At 41.0% G+C, this 19,942-nt stretch overlaps 1 protein-coding gene across 18 annotated transcripts in view; it reads left to right on the top strand.

Annotated features, from left to right (window-relative positions):
- Positions 1 to 19,942, top strand: part of ptprfa (protein tyrosine phosphatase receptor type Fa) — a 491,915-nt gene that overhangs the window by 387,945 nt on the left and 84,028 nt on the right. For all 18 annotated transcript variants that reach the window (XM_059648016.1, XM_059648015.1, XM_059648014.1 and 15 more), the window contains 2 exons: positions 5,909 to 6,032; positions 16,525 to 16,700. In XM_059648016.1, coding sequence (XP_059503999.1) covers positions 5,909 to 6,032; positions 16,525 to 16,700 — 300 coding nt within the window. The remainder of the gene's footprint in view (positions 1 to 5,908; positions 6,033 to 16,524; positions 16,701 to 19,942) is intronic.

Here is a 19,942-nt window from a genome sequence, read left to right as displayed (position 1 = left end):
AAGGTCTTTCCTAGACTTGTTGGAACCAGTTCACAGGTGACCTCTTTAATAACCAAGTTCTGCTATCTGTTTAAACATAATGTTCATCCCTGGTGACAAAGTGTCTGCAAAACTGTTAACTTCCAGGCTTTGCCTCATGACTAAACAAAAGCTTGTTTGATCTGTTTTCCTTTAATACAAGCTACTACCCATAGTTCAAATGTCATCTGTGACTCACAGTTACAAGTTCACAGCTCCAAAGCAAAACTGATGAAAGAATAAAATTAAAATAATAAAAATTCAGTGAGGGCTGTAACAATGTAATGTAGAAAAACTGTGAAGTTGTCAATTTTTTTAAGAGAAACAATTCAAGATTGCCAAGTGTTTGGAGTCCTGTTCACAACCTGTTAACATGCAGATACAGTAAGTAGATAGAAAAAGAAGTGGTATTTAGCCTTTATTGCAAAACAGTTTGGTAACAGGCATAAAAAAGTCTTGCTAAAATTACAGTGAGTCAGAGTGAGGCCACACTTGGTTTCCTTAGCTTGCCAGAGAAGGACTGCATTGGAGATTTCCAACCTGATCCCCGGGACAGTGGGATTTTCCTGTGAGGGAATATTGAGGAGCATATCCTCTAGAGTTTAGAAGAATAGGTGATCTGATTGAAACATGCAAAATTATTACTGGTTAGATGCAGAAATGATACTCCCCTACCTGGGGGAGACTACAACCAGGGGATAAAGTTTTGAAATAAGAGGTATGTCATTTAGGAATGAGATGAGGATTTCTTTTTCACTCAATGGAGTGCATTTCTGGAATTCTCTACACTGGAGTATATTTAAGATTGAGATCAATTGGTTTCTAGAAATTAAGTGTATCAAAGCAATAGGGGATCTTGTAGGAGAATGATGATGAAGTAGATCAGTTGTGATCTGACTGATCTGATCTGACAGAGAAGACTCCAGGCATGCGCAATTCTTAAGTGCTACAGCTTGGATATGGTCAGTCTTTGATGTATGCAGTGTTTTCATCTGTTCACTTCTGTGAAGTGGAGTGCATTAAATTTGCTGAAAGCTTCCATCTGTAATACTGGAGATCTCAAGACGAGCCTGAATTTGAACATCCTCAGCATTTTTGGCTTAAGGTGGTTGCATAGGCATCAATCTAGACTGATGCACTAATGTGTTGGCCTTAATCATTTGGCATCTTTTTTTAGTTCTTCTCTTGCTGCTCCTTGCATGTTGTCCTACGCCCTTCATTGAACCAGGCCACTTAATAACCAGTCACAAACAGTCTGTATAACACATCCCAGGGTGATGAAACAAATTAGTGTTTTTTTAGTTCCTTATGTTAATCACTTAACCGTTGCTCAGGAATTTCCCATAGCAACGTATTTAAATATTTCTATTATTTCGTGTTAGTGGATTCTCCGTCTCTCTCAATGCAAGTAACAAACCAGGGTGAATTGAAGACATATTGCAGTTTATTGTGACATCCAGCGCCCAAGAACAATTGTGTACCTGTCATTTCTAGTATAAGAGTGGATGTTGTTGTATTGATACATGGTTGATGGTTGACTTTATTTGACATTCATTTAATTTTCTTTCCTTGCTGTCAGATTTTTAAGTTATCTGTCAGTCTGTTTAGTTCTAAATTTAACTATTAGTAGCCAACTGAGAGATACACTTAGTCTGATGAGACTTGGGTTATCACTCCATATGATGTCAATAAACAGCTGAAGACACGCTACTGCAAAGGCTATGGGCTATAATCTGGCAATAGGACTGAAAATTTATATTCTAGAGTTAGCTGCACCCCAAATTAATCTGTTCTAGTACAGTTACATGACCAGCTTCTACCCAACAATGTGGACAATTGCCCAGATATATTCTACCAACCCAAGGAGGGATAAATCAAACCTGGCCAATTATTGTTTCATAATTAGAGCCGTGAACATCAGCAGTATGAAGGATCATCATGCTATGGAGAAAAAAGTTGAACTCCAGAGGTGAGATGAGATGGGAATTACTGCACTAGACATCAAAGCAGTGATTGACTGAGTCTGTCTTCAAAGAACCCTAGGAAAACCAAGTCAGTGGCAATCATATGGAAAGATGGGATTGCAGTTGTTGCAGATCAATCATCTTAATCCCAGGATATCGCTGCAGGAGTTCCTCATGGTAGAATCCAAAACCCAACTGGCTTCAGCTTTTTCATCAATGACCTTCCCTCCATCTTTGGATCGGAGGTGGAAATTGTACAAACCTCTGCACCAATCATGACTTCTCAGCTACTGAAACAGTCATTGCTCATATATGATAAGACTGGGACAGCATCCAGGTTTGACCTGAAAAGTGGCCAGCAACATTAGTGCCACACAATGCCAGGCAATGTCTTTCTCCAATAAGAGAGAATCTAACAATCACCTCTTGGCATTCAATGTTATTACCATTGCTGATTACCAACTACAGAGATTGTAGTGGATACCAATGATTAAACATTGACTGAACCAGTCATACAAATACCGTGGCTGTAAGAGCAGGTTAGAGGCAAGTACCTCTTTCCATACTCTGTTCACCATGTGTAAGGTGCAAGTCAGGAATATATCTCCAGTATCTCTGGATGAGTAACAACAGCAACAACATCCAGGACAAAACAGCTCCTTTGATTCATGTCCCAAACACCAATTTAAATATTCATTGTCTTCACCAACAATGTGAATCACTTTTAAGATCGACAGTAGCATGCAGGGCTCCCTCAACAACACCTTCCAAACTGCAACCTCTACCACAAAGAAGGACAAAGGCAGCAGATGTATAGGATTGCCACCACCTGTAGGTTCCTCACCAAGCTACATACCGTCTTGACTTGAAATTAATCCTGGAAATCCTTTTCTAAACAGCACTGTTGGTATACCTATTCCTCACCCCATTGTAAAGACCCTTTGTTTTCTTCAGTAGACTAAAAGTTGGGGGAAAAATATCGTTTTAAATTTGGAAACTGTGGAAGAAGCTGATATAGTTTTAAAATAAAACGCTTTACTAGAAGTCATTGAGTTACTTTATTCAAGCAGTGGGAGAGAATACTAAACCCATCACCTCACTAGGTGTGTGCTCAGGGTAGTTTTACCCAGAGACAGACGTGTGTGTGTGTGTGCGCATGCACGCCGTGCTGGGATGTGGGGTGGTGAGGAGTATGTAGCATAGTAACAACGCCTTGATGGTTGCCCTGGACAACACAGTGGAAACACACAGCCTGCGCAGGAGAAATCACCTAAATCTCTCTTTCTCCCTTGCGTGGAGCAGTAATGGAGAATCCTCTGGTAGCCATTCGCGAGCACTATTTTCCTGTAAACAGCTCTCTCTGAAACCAGAGATAGTGGGAACTGCCAATGCTGGAGAGTCTGAGATAACAAGATGTAGAGCTGGATGAACACAGCAGGCCAAAAGGGCCCAGACCCAAAACGTCAGCTTTCCTGCTCCTCTAATGCTGCTTGGTCTGCTGTGTTCATCCAGCTCTACACCTTGTTATCTCTCTCAAACCACCCTTGTTGAAAAGATAAAGGGGATAAATGTTTTCAGAGACACTGAAAGGACAAACTTTCAACCAGTGAATGTACGATTGAGGATTTAGGTGTCCAAAGTCTTGTGTCATAACCACAAAAAGTCAAAAGGAATCAAAAAGAGCTAAAGGAAAACAACTCTTCAAAACATGTAATTGGAACTAGTGCCAGAGCTGTATTTCACAAATGCTCTTGTTCCTTCCCCATCTATAATATTTGCATGTATTTTTTTTCATCTGTCTATTTGTGTAGCAATTTTAAAACAGGTGGAGTTTAAGTTACAGAGGTATAAGTTAGCAGTTCATAATTTGTTCTTGATATTGATTAAAGACTGTTCGAATTCAATAAATTTCTCATTAATAATAAAAGTATTCTTTTCGCCCAAATTCGTTAGGTAAAATTGGGCAGTTCAGTAATTTAATCGAATTTTCACATTTGTGACAAATCTCAGTTGTGACACCGTAGACTGCAATACTTCAAGAAAACAGTTCTCACCTACCCTGTCAAGGATATTTAGTGCTGGGCAATAAATGTTGCCCCTCCCATGGATGCATTTTAGCTGCTTATGCCAGGTGCGATTCACATTGAAACTCAGCAGTGATACAATTTGGTTTGTTTCTTTTTCAGAATTTAAATAGCTATTATTAATGTACAGATTGTCATTGCTAACGTTTGCTTATGAATTTATACATAAATATATCTTGATGAAAAGTTCATGGTTTAAGGTATAGTCTAATTATGTTACCTTCAAATCGACACTTATCAAGACATATGATACATAAAATAAGCTGGAATACAACATTGAGAATATTCAGTTCACCCTCAAGCATGCTGTATATTACAGGAATATTGGTGTTGGAACTTGCATAGCTGGGCAGTGAAGTGTAGAAGACTGGCATTCACCCTATATGCACTTGACAGCTTTTTCTAAATAGACATTCGTTGCATATCATGTATGTCCAAACCACAAACCCTCATCAAGACCGCACCAGAAGCATGTCCCCAGTTTATACTCACCATCTGCATGCAATAAATACATAATCCCTGAAGACTTTGATTAGAAAATATCTATAAAAGTAATAGTGGGGTAAATATGTTAGATTTTGGTTTGTAGCAAGTAATGATCTATTTACAGGACATTATCAAGTCAAAAATCTATAAAGAATTATAAAGTCAAACTTGTTTTGTCACAATGTGAAGAATTATACTGGAAGATGAATGAGCAACCTACTGGGGTAATACTGTGTGAGATTTGGCTCTTGAGGAAATGAACAACTTGCTCCGTTGCATTTGTACAATGTCATGTTTGTTTTTCAATTTTGGGTTGTGGCAGATGAAAAAATGTTGTTTAATCTACATAAAGGTGTTTTGACTTGGCCATTTACCTGATGAGAAAGTGAAGATGTTCCATTCATTCAGGCCATCGGTCAATTTTAAATGTGCCAGTCAATATTTCAGTTCATATTTAAATAATTTACTTATATTACACAATTGACGTAATTTGAATTTTATCATTGTTATGGTAGGTGCAATTGGTTTGTTTGTTTGTGCGAGAGCTATTGTAGCTAGCAAAGAACTGTAATTTAGCTTTATTCATTTTGGCAAAATGGAGTCAAGTTCCGTTTGTGACAGTGAAATAACAAGGCAAACAGCCCATGACATTCATGATGTATTGATCAAATAAAAAGGAAAAAATACAATTAATGTCAGAAATAAAAACAGAAAACATAGAAGCAAAATGCTGTTGATGCTGGAATTCTGAAAAGAAAAGTGGAAATGCTGCTAGTCAGAGAGACGCTTACAATCCAGGTTAAGGATCTAGAGTCAGAAATGTTCAAATTGACCAAAAATATCAAATATGGCTTTTTTTTTAATCCACAGATACTGCATAGCCAGTGTAGTATTTTGAACATTTTCTGTTTTTTAATAAACAGAAAGGATCCGCTTTTATTGTGACTTTTCCTTCATTTAAGGAATAGATGATGGATCTCAGCAAAAGACCCTATTGCAATTCTTCAGAGATAATGGGAACTGCAGATGCTGGAGAATCCAAGATAGCAAAGTATGAAGCTGGATGAACACAGCAGGCCAAGCTGCATCTTAGGACCACAAAAGCTGACGTTTTGGGCCTAGACCCTTCATCAGAAAAGCTTTTCTGATGAAGTGTCTAGGCCCAAAATGTCAGCTTTTGGCTCCTATGATGCTGCTTGGCCTGCTGTGTTCATCCAGCTCCACACTTTGTTGTCTCTATTGCAATTCTTGTTGACAGCTTGGCAGCATCTGAACTGTTAAGAACTTTCCCTTTTTCCTGTTATTCTCTTTACCACCTTTTATTTAATTTTCTTCTTTGTTTTTATTCACTTTTAGTCAATTGATCCTGGTCAGCAGTTCACATGGGAGAATTCCAACATGGAAGTGAACAAACCAAAAAACCGCTATGCCAATGTCATTGCATATGACCATTCGAGGGTTATCCTCACCTCTGTCGATGGCAAGTATTGTTGCAGATCTGTGACTTATTGTGATGATATCTAATTTAAAATTGATTGCTATAAAGTATTTCACCAACTTATGAGACTGAATTTGACTCTGTGGACCCTAGAACAGCTTGTTTCTCCGGGTACATAGAACGGTAAATGATCAGAATCAGAAAAAGAAATTCGTCAGAAGGGCTATTGAAATGCTGACCTTGATATCTAGAATACAAGCATCCAGAAAGAATGCTTCTGCTATGAAAAGTAATGATTAAAACAAGCATTATGAACTCCATGTCATCGGATGGATGTATTGTTTTAACGGTTTTGTAGCACAGGTTAACCTAAATAGTATCAAAGATAATGGGAACTGCAGATGCTGGAGAATCCAAGGTAACAAAGTCTGAAGCTGGATGAACACAGCACGCCAAGCAGTCTCTCTGATGAAGGCTCTAGGCCCGAAACGTCAGCTTTTGTGCTCCTGAGATGCTGCTTGGCCTGCTGTGTTCATCCAGCTCCACACTTTGTTAACCTAAATAGTCATGGTTTTGGAAAGTTCAGTCTAAAGAGCCTTGGTTAACTTATGCTGTGCATCTTGTAAATGGAACACACCTGCTTTTGTGTATCAATAGAGGAAGGAGTGAATGTTTGTGGTCGTGATCTCAATCTAACGGGGCTGCTTTGTGCTGGATGGTAGAAATTTTCTTGCGTATTGTTGGAGATGCATGTGCCCAGAAAAGTGGACACTCCTGAATTGTGCATTGCAGGTGTTTGACTTTGGGGAGTCTGGAGGTAAGATGCACAATGCCAGATTCCTGTCCTCTGACCCACCGTAGTAGATACAATATTTATATGGATAATCCAGTTCAGTTTCTGGTCAGTGGTAACCCCAGGGTGTTGACATGGGAGGTTTAGCAATGGTAATGCCATTGAATGTCAAGGGACGATGGTTAGATGCTCTCTCATTGGGTATGTTCATTGCCTGGTATTTGAGCAGTATGAATATTTCTTGTCACTTGTTAGCCCAAGCCTGGCTGTTGTCCAAATCTTGCTGTATTTGGACATGACTTCTTCAATATCTGAGAAACCTCTAATAGTGCTGAACATTATGTTTAATCATCAGCGAACATCTAGAGTTCTGAACTTATGATGGAGGGAAGATTGTTCAGGAATAAGAAAGCAATCACTGTCATGAGATTATACTACAGGCCTCCTAATAGCCAGAGGGTGATAGAGGAACAGATGTGCCGACAGATCTCAGAAGATCACGGAAAGAGGGAAAAACAACAGGGATGTTGTCATGGATAATTTTACCTTCCCTAATATTGACTGGACCTCCTTAGCCCCAAGAGCTTCAATGGGGCAGAATTTGTTAGGAGCATTTAGAAGGGCTTCTTGAAACTATGTAGATAGTCCAATGAGAGAAGGGGCTATACCATACCATATATTGGGGAATGAGTGTGGTCAAGTGATTGACATTTCAGGAGGAAGCATTTTGAGAACAATGATTGTAATTCCATAAATTTTAACGTAGTTATAGATAAGGATAAGGTTGGTCCTCAATTGAAAGTGCAAAATAGGGGAAGGTTAATTACAATAGTATGAGACAGGAACTGGAGAAATTAGATTGGGGACGGCTGTCTGAGGGTAAATCTACATCTGACTTGTGGGAAGCCTTTTAAAGGCCCATTGATCAGATTTCAGGGCCAGCATGTTCACGGGAGGACGAAGAATTAAGATAACAAGGTTCGGAAACCTGGGTGACACTAGATATTGATAGTGTAGTCAAGAAAGAAAAGGAAGCATATGGAAGGTTTAGGGAGCGGAAATCAGACAAGGTCTTGAGAAATCTAAAGGAAGCAGAAAGAACCTAAAGAATTAGCAAAACTAAGAGAAGCCATTAAATGTCCTTGCCAGGTAGGATAAGGAGAATCTCAATTTAACATATATATTTGAAGCAAGAGGGTAGCGAGGGAAAAGCTAAGTCCACACAAGGATGAAGGACGGAATTTATGCATGGAGCCAGAGGAAATCGGTGAGCACTTCATATTGATATTCACCAAGGATAAATTCGTCAAGGATGATGGTAAGATTAGGGAGGGGTATGTTGATATTTTAGGTGATGTCGATATTAAGAAGGAGGAGGTATGGTGTGTCTTGAAAAATATTAAGTTAGATAAGTCCCCAAGGCCTGATTTGATCTATTTCCAGAATACTGAGGAAAGCAAGGGACAAAATTGCTGGAGGCTTGACAGAAATCTTTGTATCCACTTTAGCCACAAACTAGGTTCCAGGAGAGTTGGGAGAAACCAATGTTGTTCCTTTGTTTAAAAAGGGCATCAGGGATAATGCAAGAAATTATAGGCCTGTGCGGGAAATTACTAGGGAATATTCTATAGGGACAGGATTTACTTGCATTTGGAAAAGAATAGACTTCTTAGGGATTGTCAGCAAAGCTTTGTGCAGGGGAGGTTTTGTCTCACAATCTTGATGGAGTTTTTTTAAAGAAGTGACAAAGAAGAATGGTGAAGGTAAGATAGTGGATGTTGTCTAAATGACTTTACTAAAGCATTTGACAAGGTCATCCATGGTAGGCTGGTCCGGAAGATTAAGCCATTTGGGATCCACAATGATTTAATATGTTGGCTCGGTCAGAGAAGACAGAGATAGTAATGGAGGGTGTTTTTCTGAGATATGCAACCAGTTGTGTTCCATAAAGATTAGTGCTAGGATCTCTGTTACTTGTAATACACATAAATTATTTAGATGTAAATGTAGGTGGTCTGATTAGTAAATTTGTAGATGTCACAGAAATTGAGAATTGTGAAGGAGGTTATCAAAGTCTACTGTAGGATGTGGATGAGGTCTTGCATTTTGGGAGGTCAAATGCAAGAGGAAAGTATACAGGAAATGGCAAGACCCTTCAGAGCTTTGATGTACAGAGTGGTCTTCAAGTGCAAGTGACATAACTCTACAGAGGTCAGTGTCTTGTCATCAAGCCAGCCTTTCTTTACACATGACTTCAGTACTGCCTCATTCAGAGCCAGAGATCAGAATGTCAGTTTCTCTGACACTCCCTTTTTTTTATATGTCAGTCAGGGTTCCCCGATTGATCCAGATTTCCAGTACCAATCAGGGAACTCATATCCTATGAGGTCCAGCTGGCTGACCTTGTTACAATCACCACACAAGGGCCTAGCTCCCTGAAATTGGCAATGCAGTGGATAGAGGTAAAGATGATGTACGGCATGCTTGCCTTCATCTGTCGGGGTACTGTTCACAATGTGATCTCTTTTACATTGGTGAGACTAAACACAGGCTGGGTAATGCCTTGTGGAACACCTCTGCTCTGTCCATAGGAATGATCCTGATATTGCAATTGCTTGCTTTTCATTGAATCTCCGTTGCTGTCATGCTAACATTTCTGTCCTGGACCTGCTGCAGTGTTCGAATGAATCACAACACATGCTCGAGAAACCATATCTTATTTATTGTTTATGCACTTTACACCCTCAAAGTTTTAATATTGAATTCCATAGCTTTGCAAACTGATCATATGGCATCAATTCTCTATTTTTTCCATTAATTCCGTCTCCCCATAGTCTTACTTGTTTGCTTATTTACTTTGCTCTCAGTAGAGAGGACTGATTCTCTCTGTTTCACACCTCAAATTACACCATTTTACATTTCTTTATCCCTTTCACCTCTGTTAACACTCCTTTGCCTTTGCACTGTGCCGCTACGCCAGCTGTTCCTTTCACCCCATTTCTGCCTCTGTCAGAGGTACTTTTAAAATCCATTTTCTAACATCTTTGAATTCCAATGTAGATTCATACTGCACTCGAAACATTAAGACTCTCCGCAGATGCTGCCACTGAGTTTCTCCAGCATTCTCTTGGTTTGTTGCAAACTTCCTTCATTCACAGTATTTTGCTTTTTTTGTTACTATCTAGGACAATGCAGCTCACTTGAGTGGCACCCTTCACCTTCAGCCTTCACTCCCTTTACCACCAATGCACACTGGCAGCAATGTGTATCATTGACAAGCTGCACAGCAGTAACTCAGAAAGCCTCCTCTGATAGGACTTTCTAAGTAGAGAAACACTACAACCTTGACCTACAAGGGCAGCAAATGCATGGGAAGCCAAAACCTGCAGTGTCCATCAGAGTCATCTTCCTGACTTGAAACTATATCACCATTCCACCACTGTCATCGGGTCAGGATCCTGAAACTCCCTTCGGAACAGTACTGCAGACATCCCCACACCCCAAGGGCTGGAGCAGTTCAAGAAGACACCTCAGCACCTCCTCCAGGCCGATTAAGGATGTTGACCAAACCAGTGTTGCCCACATGTACGAACGTATTAAAAAGAAAGTGAAACAAAGTGGCATGGTATTTTGGACATTCTGTGTGTGATCTGTGCAGTTGGAAAGATAATGTGTAAGCCTACTCCTGAAACAGTTGTTGCACAGAATTGAAAATTATTTTCCAGGACACTGATACAAACAACCCAGTGAAATATATCATAGGGCAGTAAGCAACATTCTGTTTTTTTTTGTTTTTTTGAATACTTAATTTATTGATTTTAAAAAATTGGGAAAGTTCCCTAAAAAATTGTGTGCACTGAACTGTCTGCTTTTATATGCAGCAAAACTGGTGCAAAATTTAGGCTTCAACTGATCATTGGCAAATGATATTCATAGGAGAATGATAGTTAGAATTGGTTCTCGTTCTAATTTGCACATATAAACAGTGTACCTGGGAAATGAGCTAGTGGCAGAATGTAGGTGTGAAGTCATTCTTTGCAGCTCGTAATGTGATAAAACCTCCAGAAATAGAGCTGACCAGAGTTGATAATCCCAATCAGGATTTTAGTTATCTTAAACCTTAATTTATGAACACAGAGCACTTATATCATTAAGGAAATGCCATACTGCATTTTAACAACAGTATAATAGATAGTGTATTATAGTTTGCTCCTGTCCCTTTTTTTTTGATTCTTTCATGGGATGTGGATGTCACTGGCTGGACGAGCATTTATTACCCAGCCCAACTTATGCCTGAATAAAGTAATGGTGAGCTACCTCCTTAAACTTTCTGTTCATGTTGTATATAAACCCTCTCAGTAGTGTTAACTCTGAAATTCCAGAAAAAATTGAAGAAACAGCCATCTCATTCTAAATCAGGAAGATGTTTGTTTTGGTAGGAAGCTTGTCGTTGGTGGTGTTCTCATGCTTTTGCTGCCTTTGACCTTCGATGTGATAGATTTGGTAGGTGTTGTCGCAAGAGTCATTGCAATATGCTGTAGTTTTTCCTGGATATTTGAGACACTATTCATTGGTGGTGGAGTGAATGAAAGTTTCACTTGATGGATGCAATACCAATGAAGTGGTCTGCTCTCTCCTGATAGTGTTAAGTTTCTTGAGTACTATTTGAGGCTCATTTACCCAGGCAAAATGGAGGGAATTCCGTCATACACCTGACTTGTACCTTGTCATTGGTAGGCAGGCTATGGTGAGTCAGTAGGTGAGCAATTCACTGCAGAACAGACAACCTCTGAGTTGCTGTTGTAACCACAGTATTTATATGGCTGGCCAGTTTAGTTTCTGATCAGTGGTAGTCCATAGGATATTGATAGTGGGAAACTCAGCTGTTGAACCGAAGAGTGAAATGGTTGAATTATCTTCTGTCAGAAGTAGTCATTACCTGGAACTTGTTGATACAAACACACTTACCAGCCCAAAAAGAAATGTCGTCCATAGAACAAAGAATAAAGAACAAAGAAAATTACAGCACAGGAGCGGGCTCTTGGGCCCTCCAGGCCTGCACCGAACCAGATCCTCTGTCTGTTTGGGCGGCGAGGTTCCTCAGTGGTTAGCACTGCAGCCTCACAGCACCAGGGACCCGATTTCAATTCCAGCCTCGGGTAACTGTCTTTGCAGAGATTGCACATTCTCCCTGTGTCTGCGTGGGTTTCCTCCGGGTGCTCCGGTTTCCTCCCACAGTCCAAAGATGTGCAGGCTAGGTGGATTGGCCATGCTAAATTGGCTGTAGTGTTCAGGGGCGCATGGGTTATAGGGGGATGGGTCTGGATGGGATACTCCAGGGGCGGTGTGGACTTGTTGGGCCAAAGGGCCTGCTTCCACACTGTAGGGAATCTAATCTAAACCTGTCGCCTATTTTCCAAGGATCTGTATTCCTCTGCTCCCTGACCATTTATGTATCTGTCCAGATACATCTTAAATGAAGCTATTGTGCCCACCTCTAACACCTCCACTGGGAACACGTTCCAAGCACTCAGTACCCACTGCGTAAAGAACTTTGCATGCATATCTCCCTTAAACTTTTCCCCTGTCAGCTTGAAATCGTGACCCCAAGTAATTGAGTCCCCCACGCTGGGAAAAAGTTTAATAATCCTAATCTACTCAACCTCTCTTCATAGCTTGCGCCCTCCATACCAGGCAACATCCTCGTGAACCTCCTCTGCACCCTCTCCAAAGCATCCACATCCTTTTGGGAACGTGACGACCAGAACTGTACGCAGTATTCCAAATGTGGTTGAACCAAAGTCCAACACAACTGCAACATGATTTGCCAACTCTTGTACTCAATACCCTGTCCAATGAATAAAGCCGCATGACTTCTTGACCACTCTATCCACCTACGTTGCTACCTTCAGGGTACAATACACCTGAACACCCGGATCTCTCTGTGCATCAGTTTTCCCCAGGGCTTTTCCATTTACCATATAGTTCGATCTTGAATTGGATCTTCCAAAATGCATCACCTCACATTTTCCTGGATTGAACTCCATCTGCTACATTCTCCGACAGTCCCCTTCACTATCTGCTACTCCACCAATCTTAATGTCATCTGCAAACTTGCTAATCTGACCATCTATACCTTTCTCCAGATCATTTATGTACATTGCAAACAGCAGTGGTCCCAACACAGACCCCTGTGGAACTCCACTGGTCACAGTTCTACATTTTGAGAAACGCTCTTCTGCTACAACTCTCTGTCTCCTGTTGCCCAGCCGGTTCTCTATCCATCTAGCTAGCACACCCTGGACCCCATGTGACTTCACTTTCTCCATCAGCCAACCATGGAGAACCTTATCAAATGTCTTACTGAAGTCCATGTATATGACATCTACAGCCCTTCCCTCATCTATCAACATTGTCACCTCCTCAAAGAATTCTATCAAGTTGGTAAGATATGACCGTCCCTGCACAAAACTATGCCGCCAATCACTAATAAGCCCATTTTCTTCCAAATGTAAATAGATCGTATCTGTCAGTATCTTCCTCAGCAGCTTCTTTCCCTGCCACCCCCCCCCCCCCACCCCACTGACATTAGGTTCGCCAGTCTATAATTACCTGGATTATCGTTCCCACCCTTCTTAAACAAGGGGACAACTTTAGCAATACTCCAGTCCTCCAGGACCTCACCCGTGCTCACGGATGCTGCAAAGATATCTGTTAAGGCCCCAGCTATTTCCTCTCTCGCTTCCCTCAATAACCTGGGATAGATCCCATCCAGATTGGGGACTTGTCCACCCTAATGCCTTTCAGAATACCTAACACTTGCCCCCTCCTTATACCAACTTGATTTAGAGTAATCAAACATCTGTCCCTAACTTCAACATCCGTCATGTCCCTCTCCTCGGTGAATACCGACGCAAAGCACTCATTAAGAATCTCACTCATTTTCTCTGACTCCTCTCATAACTTCGCTCCTTTGTCCTTGAGTGGGCCAACCATTTCTCTAGTTACCCTCGTGCTCCTTATGTACGAATAAAAGGCATGGAGTTTTCCTTAACCCTGTTTGCTAAAGATATTTCATGACTCCTTTTAGCCCTCTCAATTCCTCGTTTCAAATTGGTCCTACTCTCCCAATTATTCTTCCAAAGCTTCGTCTGTTTTCAGTTGCCTAGACCTTATGTATGCTTCCTTTTTCACAATTTCACCAGCCATCCATTATTCTGTAATCTTGCCCATTCTAACCCTCATTTTCACCGGGACAAGTCAGTTCTGCACTCTAATCAACCTCTCTTCAACAGCCTCCCTCATATCAAATGTGGATTTACCCTCAAAAAGCTGCTCCCGATCCACATTCTCCAGCTCCTGCTGACTTTTGCTGTAGTTTGCCTTCCCCCAAATTAGCAAGCTTCCTTTATGGCCACTCTCGTCTTTGTCCATCAGTATTCTAAAACTTAGAGAATTGTGATCACTATTCCCCGTAGCCCTTGATTCCTTGTGAGATCAAGAATTTATCGATCTCTGCCTTGAAGACATTTAAAGTCCCGGCCTCCACTGCACTCCATGGCGATGCATTCCACATTCCCACCACTCTCTGGCTGAAGAAATGTCTCCTCATTTCTGTTTTAAATTTTGCCCCCCTCATTCTAAGGCTGTGCCCACGGGTTCTAGTCTCCCCGCCTAACGGAAACAACTTCCCAGCGTCCACCCTTTGTAAGCCATACATTATCTTGTAAGTTTCTATTAGATCTCCCCTCAACCTTCTGAACTCTAATGAATACAATCCCAGGATCCTCGGCCGTTAATCGTACATTAAACCTACCATTCCAGGGATCATCCGTGTGAAGTCCCACTGACTTCATTATCTAGTTCCTTACAGGCTTTAGTTACTACCTCCTTAATGCCCACTAACCTCCTCATTTGGTTTCCATCCCCCTGCCACATTACTTTAAACCCTCCCCAACAGCATTAGCAAAAGCACCCCCTAGGACATTGGTTCCATTCCTGCTCAGGTGTAGACAGTCTGATTTGTAATAGTCCCACCTCCCCTGGAACTGGTGCCAATGTCCCAAAAATCTGAACCTCTCCCTCCTACATCATCTCATAAGCCACTCATTTATCTTGCCTATTCTTTCATTTCTACTCTGACTAGCACATGACACTGGTAGCAATCCTGAGATTACTGCCTCTGAGGTCCTACTTTTTAACTATGCTGCTAACTCCCTAAATTCTGCTTGTTGGATCTCATCCCGTTTTTTACCTATATCATTGGTGCCTATATGCACCATGACAGCTGGCTGTTCATCCTCCGCCTTCAGAATGTCCTGCAGTCAATCTGAGACATCCCTGATCTGTGTACCTGGAAAGCAACATACCATTTGGGAGTCTCATTTTCGACCACAGAACCGCCTATCTACTTCTCTTACAATTGAATCCCCTATGACTATAGCCCTTCCACACTTTTTCCTGCCCTTCTGTACGCAGAGCCAGCCAAGGTGCCATGAACCTGGCTACTTTGCCTTCCCCTGGTGAGCCATCTCCCCCAACACTGTCCAAAACGGTACACCTGTTTCAGAGGGAGATGAGCACGTGGGACTCCTGCACTGCACTGTCCAGATCTTGCTTCAAATGCATGTAGTCTGCTTCGGTATCAGGGAAGTCAGGAATGGTTCTGAGCATTGTGAAATAATTGGTGAACATTCCCAATTCTGACTTTAGGATGGAAGGAGGGCCACTGCTCATGCAACTGAAGATGGTTGGTTTTCGGACACCACCTTGACTAACTCTTGCAATAATGAACTGAGACTGAGATGAATGGTGCACTGCAACCACAGCCGTTTTCCTTTGTTGTGAGTGTGACTCCAGCCAGTCATTATAAAGCACTGTTTGCTGAGACCTACACTACTTGGTACTCACTATTATAGTACACATGGTATCCCTAACATGCATTTATTTATTTCATTTCCTCATTTTTTAAATCTGTGACTATGCATAATCATATTTCTTCTTATACTTAAATCTCTACCTTAATGTCAGAGAAACAAGGTGGTCAGTTGGGATGTAAGCAAAAGGTTATGATTAAAAGATACAACAATCAGCATGTTATGCACAGTAGTCAGAATGTCTGCAACCTCATAATTGGGTTTACCATTCATGTTTTAAGGCTGTAGTGTGCAGTTTGTATAAAGTAAACTCTCAGAAAATTAGCCTGTTGGTAATCCAATTATACTGGCATAAATGGTCTTCTAATGTTTCTCCAAGAGCATAACGAGTAAATGCACTTTATATTGAGTTGTGATTACATGCCATGAAGTCCTGGGCTTGTTCACTGGTTTTTACAGGGTTTATTGATTACATCTGGGATGATAACACATAGCATCGCCTGCGATAAGAATGACAAATCCCCATAGAGTTCAAAGGGACTGTTTATTATTAACCTGTACTGAAAAACACATATCTTTAAGACATGTTTGTGATGACTTTTCATTGTGATGGTCCAACAGCTGAATAGCCTGCCAACACTCATCACTAATGGTAAACATAAGGAGCAGTTATTACATGAAGAAACTATGGCACTGTAGTTTGAATGGAGTCTAGAAAATACGGAAAAATTTAAATGTTATTTACATTGCTCTGATTTTGGATCATATAAAGAGTTCCTTGGAAGGGAATTGCCATTTCTTTCCACAGGAGAAGGCTTTACTAAGCATTACAAAGCTATTTTAATGAGTGCTTCTATTTTTACAGGGGTGCCAGGCAGTGACTACCTGAACGCCAATTATATTGATGGGTACAGGAAACAGAATGCCTACATTGCTACACAGGGCCCACTTCCAGAAACACTCAGTGATTTTTGGCGAATGGTGTGGGAGCAAAGAACTGTCACGATAGTAATGATGACAAGACTAGAAGAGAAATCAAGGGTAAGTTCATCTAAGTTAGTGTTTCCAGCAGCTCTTTGTCACTACAGTAACAGATATTGAGGTACCTGCCCTGTCCTGGAGTGCTCTGACGTTAAAATCTGTTCACATCGGTTATCCAGGGATGAGCTGGAAAACCTCTTGATGGTGAGTGATGAGTTGGATGACAGAAAGATCTGATAGCTTACTTGCATAACACACTGCAACTTTACTACAACTTCAGCTAATATTGCACCTTAGAAAACAATAGTATGTTCTGTAGTCCAAAATTACTTATCATGCCTCCACATCGCATTTAGGACATTTTCTACCTGACCAGGAAAGCCAGCATGGGCAGAACAGGCTGAATGGCTTCTGATGCTGTAAATACTGAAGATCCTGTGCTGTCATTACAGTTGTGCAGTATTGCAGCCTATGTGCCTGCTGGTCTTGTTTTTCTATGTGGTGAAAGTTGCAAGTGTTGTTGAAGGAGCCTTGATGAATCCCTGCCGCATATCCCATCTACATTACATACTGTGCATTGGTTGCAGAGAAATTCAATGTTTAGGTTGGTGGATGAGGTCCCAGGCAGCTGGCCTGCTTTGTCCTGGTATTGTTGGAGGCACACTCATTCTGGCAAGACAGAGGTGTGTTACTCACAGTAGAATTTCCCAGCCTCTGAGTTACTCTTCTACACACAGTATTTAAATAACTGGTCCAGCTCAATATCTGCTCAATGGTAATCCGTAGCATGTTAATGGTGGAGGATTCAATGATGGCCATGCCATTGAATGTCAACAAGAACTGATTAGATTCTGTGTTGTTCAAGACAGTCATTGCCTAGCATTTGAGAAGCGTGGCTGTTGCCTAGTTCTTGCTGCATAACAAAAAGTGCTGCTTCAGTTTCTGAGCAGTTGTGAATTGTAGCGAACATTGTGCAGTTGTCAGAGTACATTACCAATTCTGACCTTTAATGCAGGAAAGGTCATTAATGTAGCTGAAGATAGTTGAGCCAAAGAAACTACTCTTACATATTTCCACAGCATTCTAGCTGAAGATGGTTGCAAATGTTTAAGCCTTGTCTTTTGCACTGATGCATTGGCCTCTTCCTGTATTGCAGATAGGGACATTGAAGGTGTCACTTTCTTCTGGAAGTTGTTCAGTTGACCACAACTATTTGGTATTGGCTATAAAAGAACTGCAGATTTGATCCGTTGGTTGTGATATCACTTAGGGCTATCTATTGCATTCTGCTTTCACTGTTTGGCACTACCTGTGTTGCCACCTAATTTTTAAGAATGCCCATCCCTACACTTGGCATACCCTCCAATATTCTTCATTAAACAAGAAGTGGTACCTTGTCCTCAAAGTAATGGTAAAGCGAGGGATATGCTGGGCCATGAGGATCTTGTTGTAGTTAAGTGCAGTTCTGCTGCTGTTGTCCACAATGCCTCATGTTTACTCAGTTTTCTGCTGCTAGACATATTCTGACTCAATATGTAACTTCTGAATCAATCCCATCTAGCATGGTGGTATTGCCACACAACCTGATGGTGGATATATTTAGTTTGAAGACAGCCCTTCATATGATTTGGAGGTAACTCCTATCTAAACTGTCATGGATAAATGCATCTGTGGCCGTTGGATTGACAAGGATAACATCTAATAGCTTTATTCCCCTTGTTGGATCCTTCACCACCTTCTCCAGGCTCATCTGCCTTGGCTAGTAGTGATGCTAATGTGCCATCCTTTCAATGGATGTTGAAGTTCCAACCCAAAGCACATATTGTACCTTGCCACCCTTCAAATATCATTCAATGTGTAGGATTACTAATTCATCAGCTGATGGTGCTAATAATTAAGAGAGGGGTTTTTTTGCCCCTGCATCACCTGGTACCTGAGATCGGTCAGTGATGAGGATCTCAAGGGAAACTCTTTCCACACTGAATGCAACTGTGCTGCTGCTTCTGCTGTGTCTGCCCTGTTGATAGACATACTTAGAGATGGTGGCAATGGCGTCTAGGATCTTGGCTTTCAAATATGATTCTGAGTATGACTGTGTGAGGCTGTTCCTCCCAATTTTGGCACAAACCCCCAGAACTTAGTCAGGAGGTCTTTGCAGTGTTGACAGAACTGGGTGTGCTGTTGTTTCCTAATCTCAACACAATGCCAAATGCACTATCCAATTTTGTTCCTTTGGGACTTTACTCAATGGCTTTCTAAGCAATATCGGAGTGCAGTTAAGAATCAACCAAATCACTCTGGGTCTGGAGTTACATGTAGACCAGACCAGGTAACGGCAGCAGATTCCCTTAGCTCAAGGAGATGAATGAGCCAGATGGATTTTCGCAACAGTCAGTGGTAATTTCACTGCATCATTTTGAAATTAAATTTAATAAAAATCTGAAATTACAAGTTATTAACGAATTCAATCGAAATTTCACAGGCTGCTGTGGTGGAATTTGAACTCAAATCCCAGGGTCTCTGGCTTACCAGTTTTACCACTATGTCACTGTCTCTCTATTTGAATAATTTAAAGAGTATAAATTGAGTTTTTAACTGTTTTCCTTGCTGAGTCCTTTGCGCTTGTGAGCATGTCAAGCCAGCCAGCAACTATCATAAGCTGTTGTTTTTCATTGAGAATCACTGTTTTTCTGCCATTTGGTATTGCCCGTATCAAAATGTATCATTGCAGCATTGTTTGCATCAATCAGTTGAAAAAAAACTGAGACAGAAGCAAGGTGACGTTTTTAGAGTTCATTATAGTATGGATTTACCTGCATTTGTGACTTGCCAAAATTGGACCAGTGTCCTGTAAATTACTCGCCAAATTCATAAAAGATGAATACATTTTGGTCCACTAGTTTTTGTCATTAAATTCAAATTATAATCTCCTGAGATTAAAACGCAGCCTACACTTCACTCGAAGGAGCAGCATTCTCTGAACTGACTTGGCCTGAAAATGACATTAGTCAGTGAATTTATATTTAATTTTTCAGTAACTGTTGTTGGTTGGCATTTCCTTTCTAGCAAGTTACAGCAGTCTTGTCAAAGTATATGTTTGAGGAGCCTGATTCTGATTCATGTATCCACTTTTAACTGCATCCCCTTGAACCAAACATTGCAGGCCAGTCTTAGCAGGCCACTGTATACATCAAATTCTTCTTCTGCCCATCCAAGACAGTACTTCTCTAAAAGATTTTCTTGAGGGAATAAGCTTGTAAACCACTTTGCAGTGACTTGCTTTGTGTGGGACAAAAGCCATA

Source organism: Stegostoma tigrinum, chromosome 8 (genome assembly GCF_030684315.1).
Source record: "Stegostoma tigrinum isolate sSteTig4 chromosome 8, sSteTig4.hap1, whole genome shotgun sequence".
NCBI classification, from domain to species: Eukaryota; Metazoa; Chordata; class Chondrichthyes; order Orectolobiformes; family Stegostomatidae; genus Stegostoma; species Stegostoma tigrinum.
This window is presented reverse-complemented; position numbering and strand designations above follow the sequence as displayed.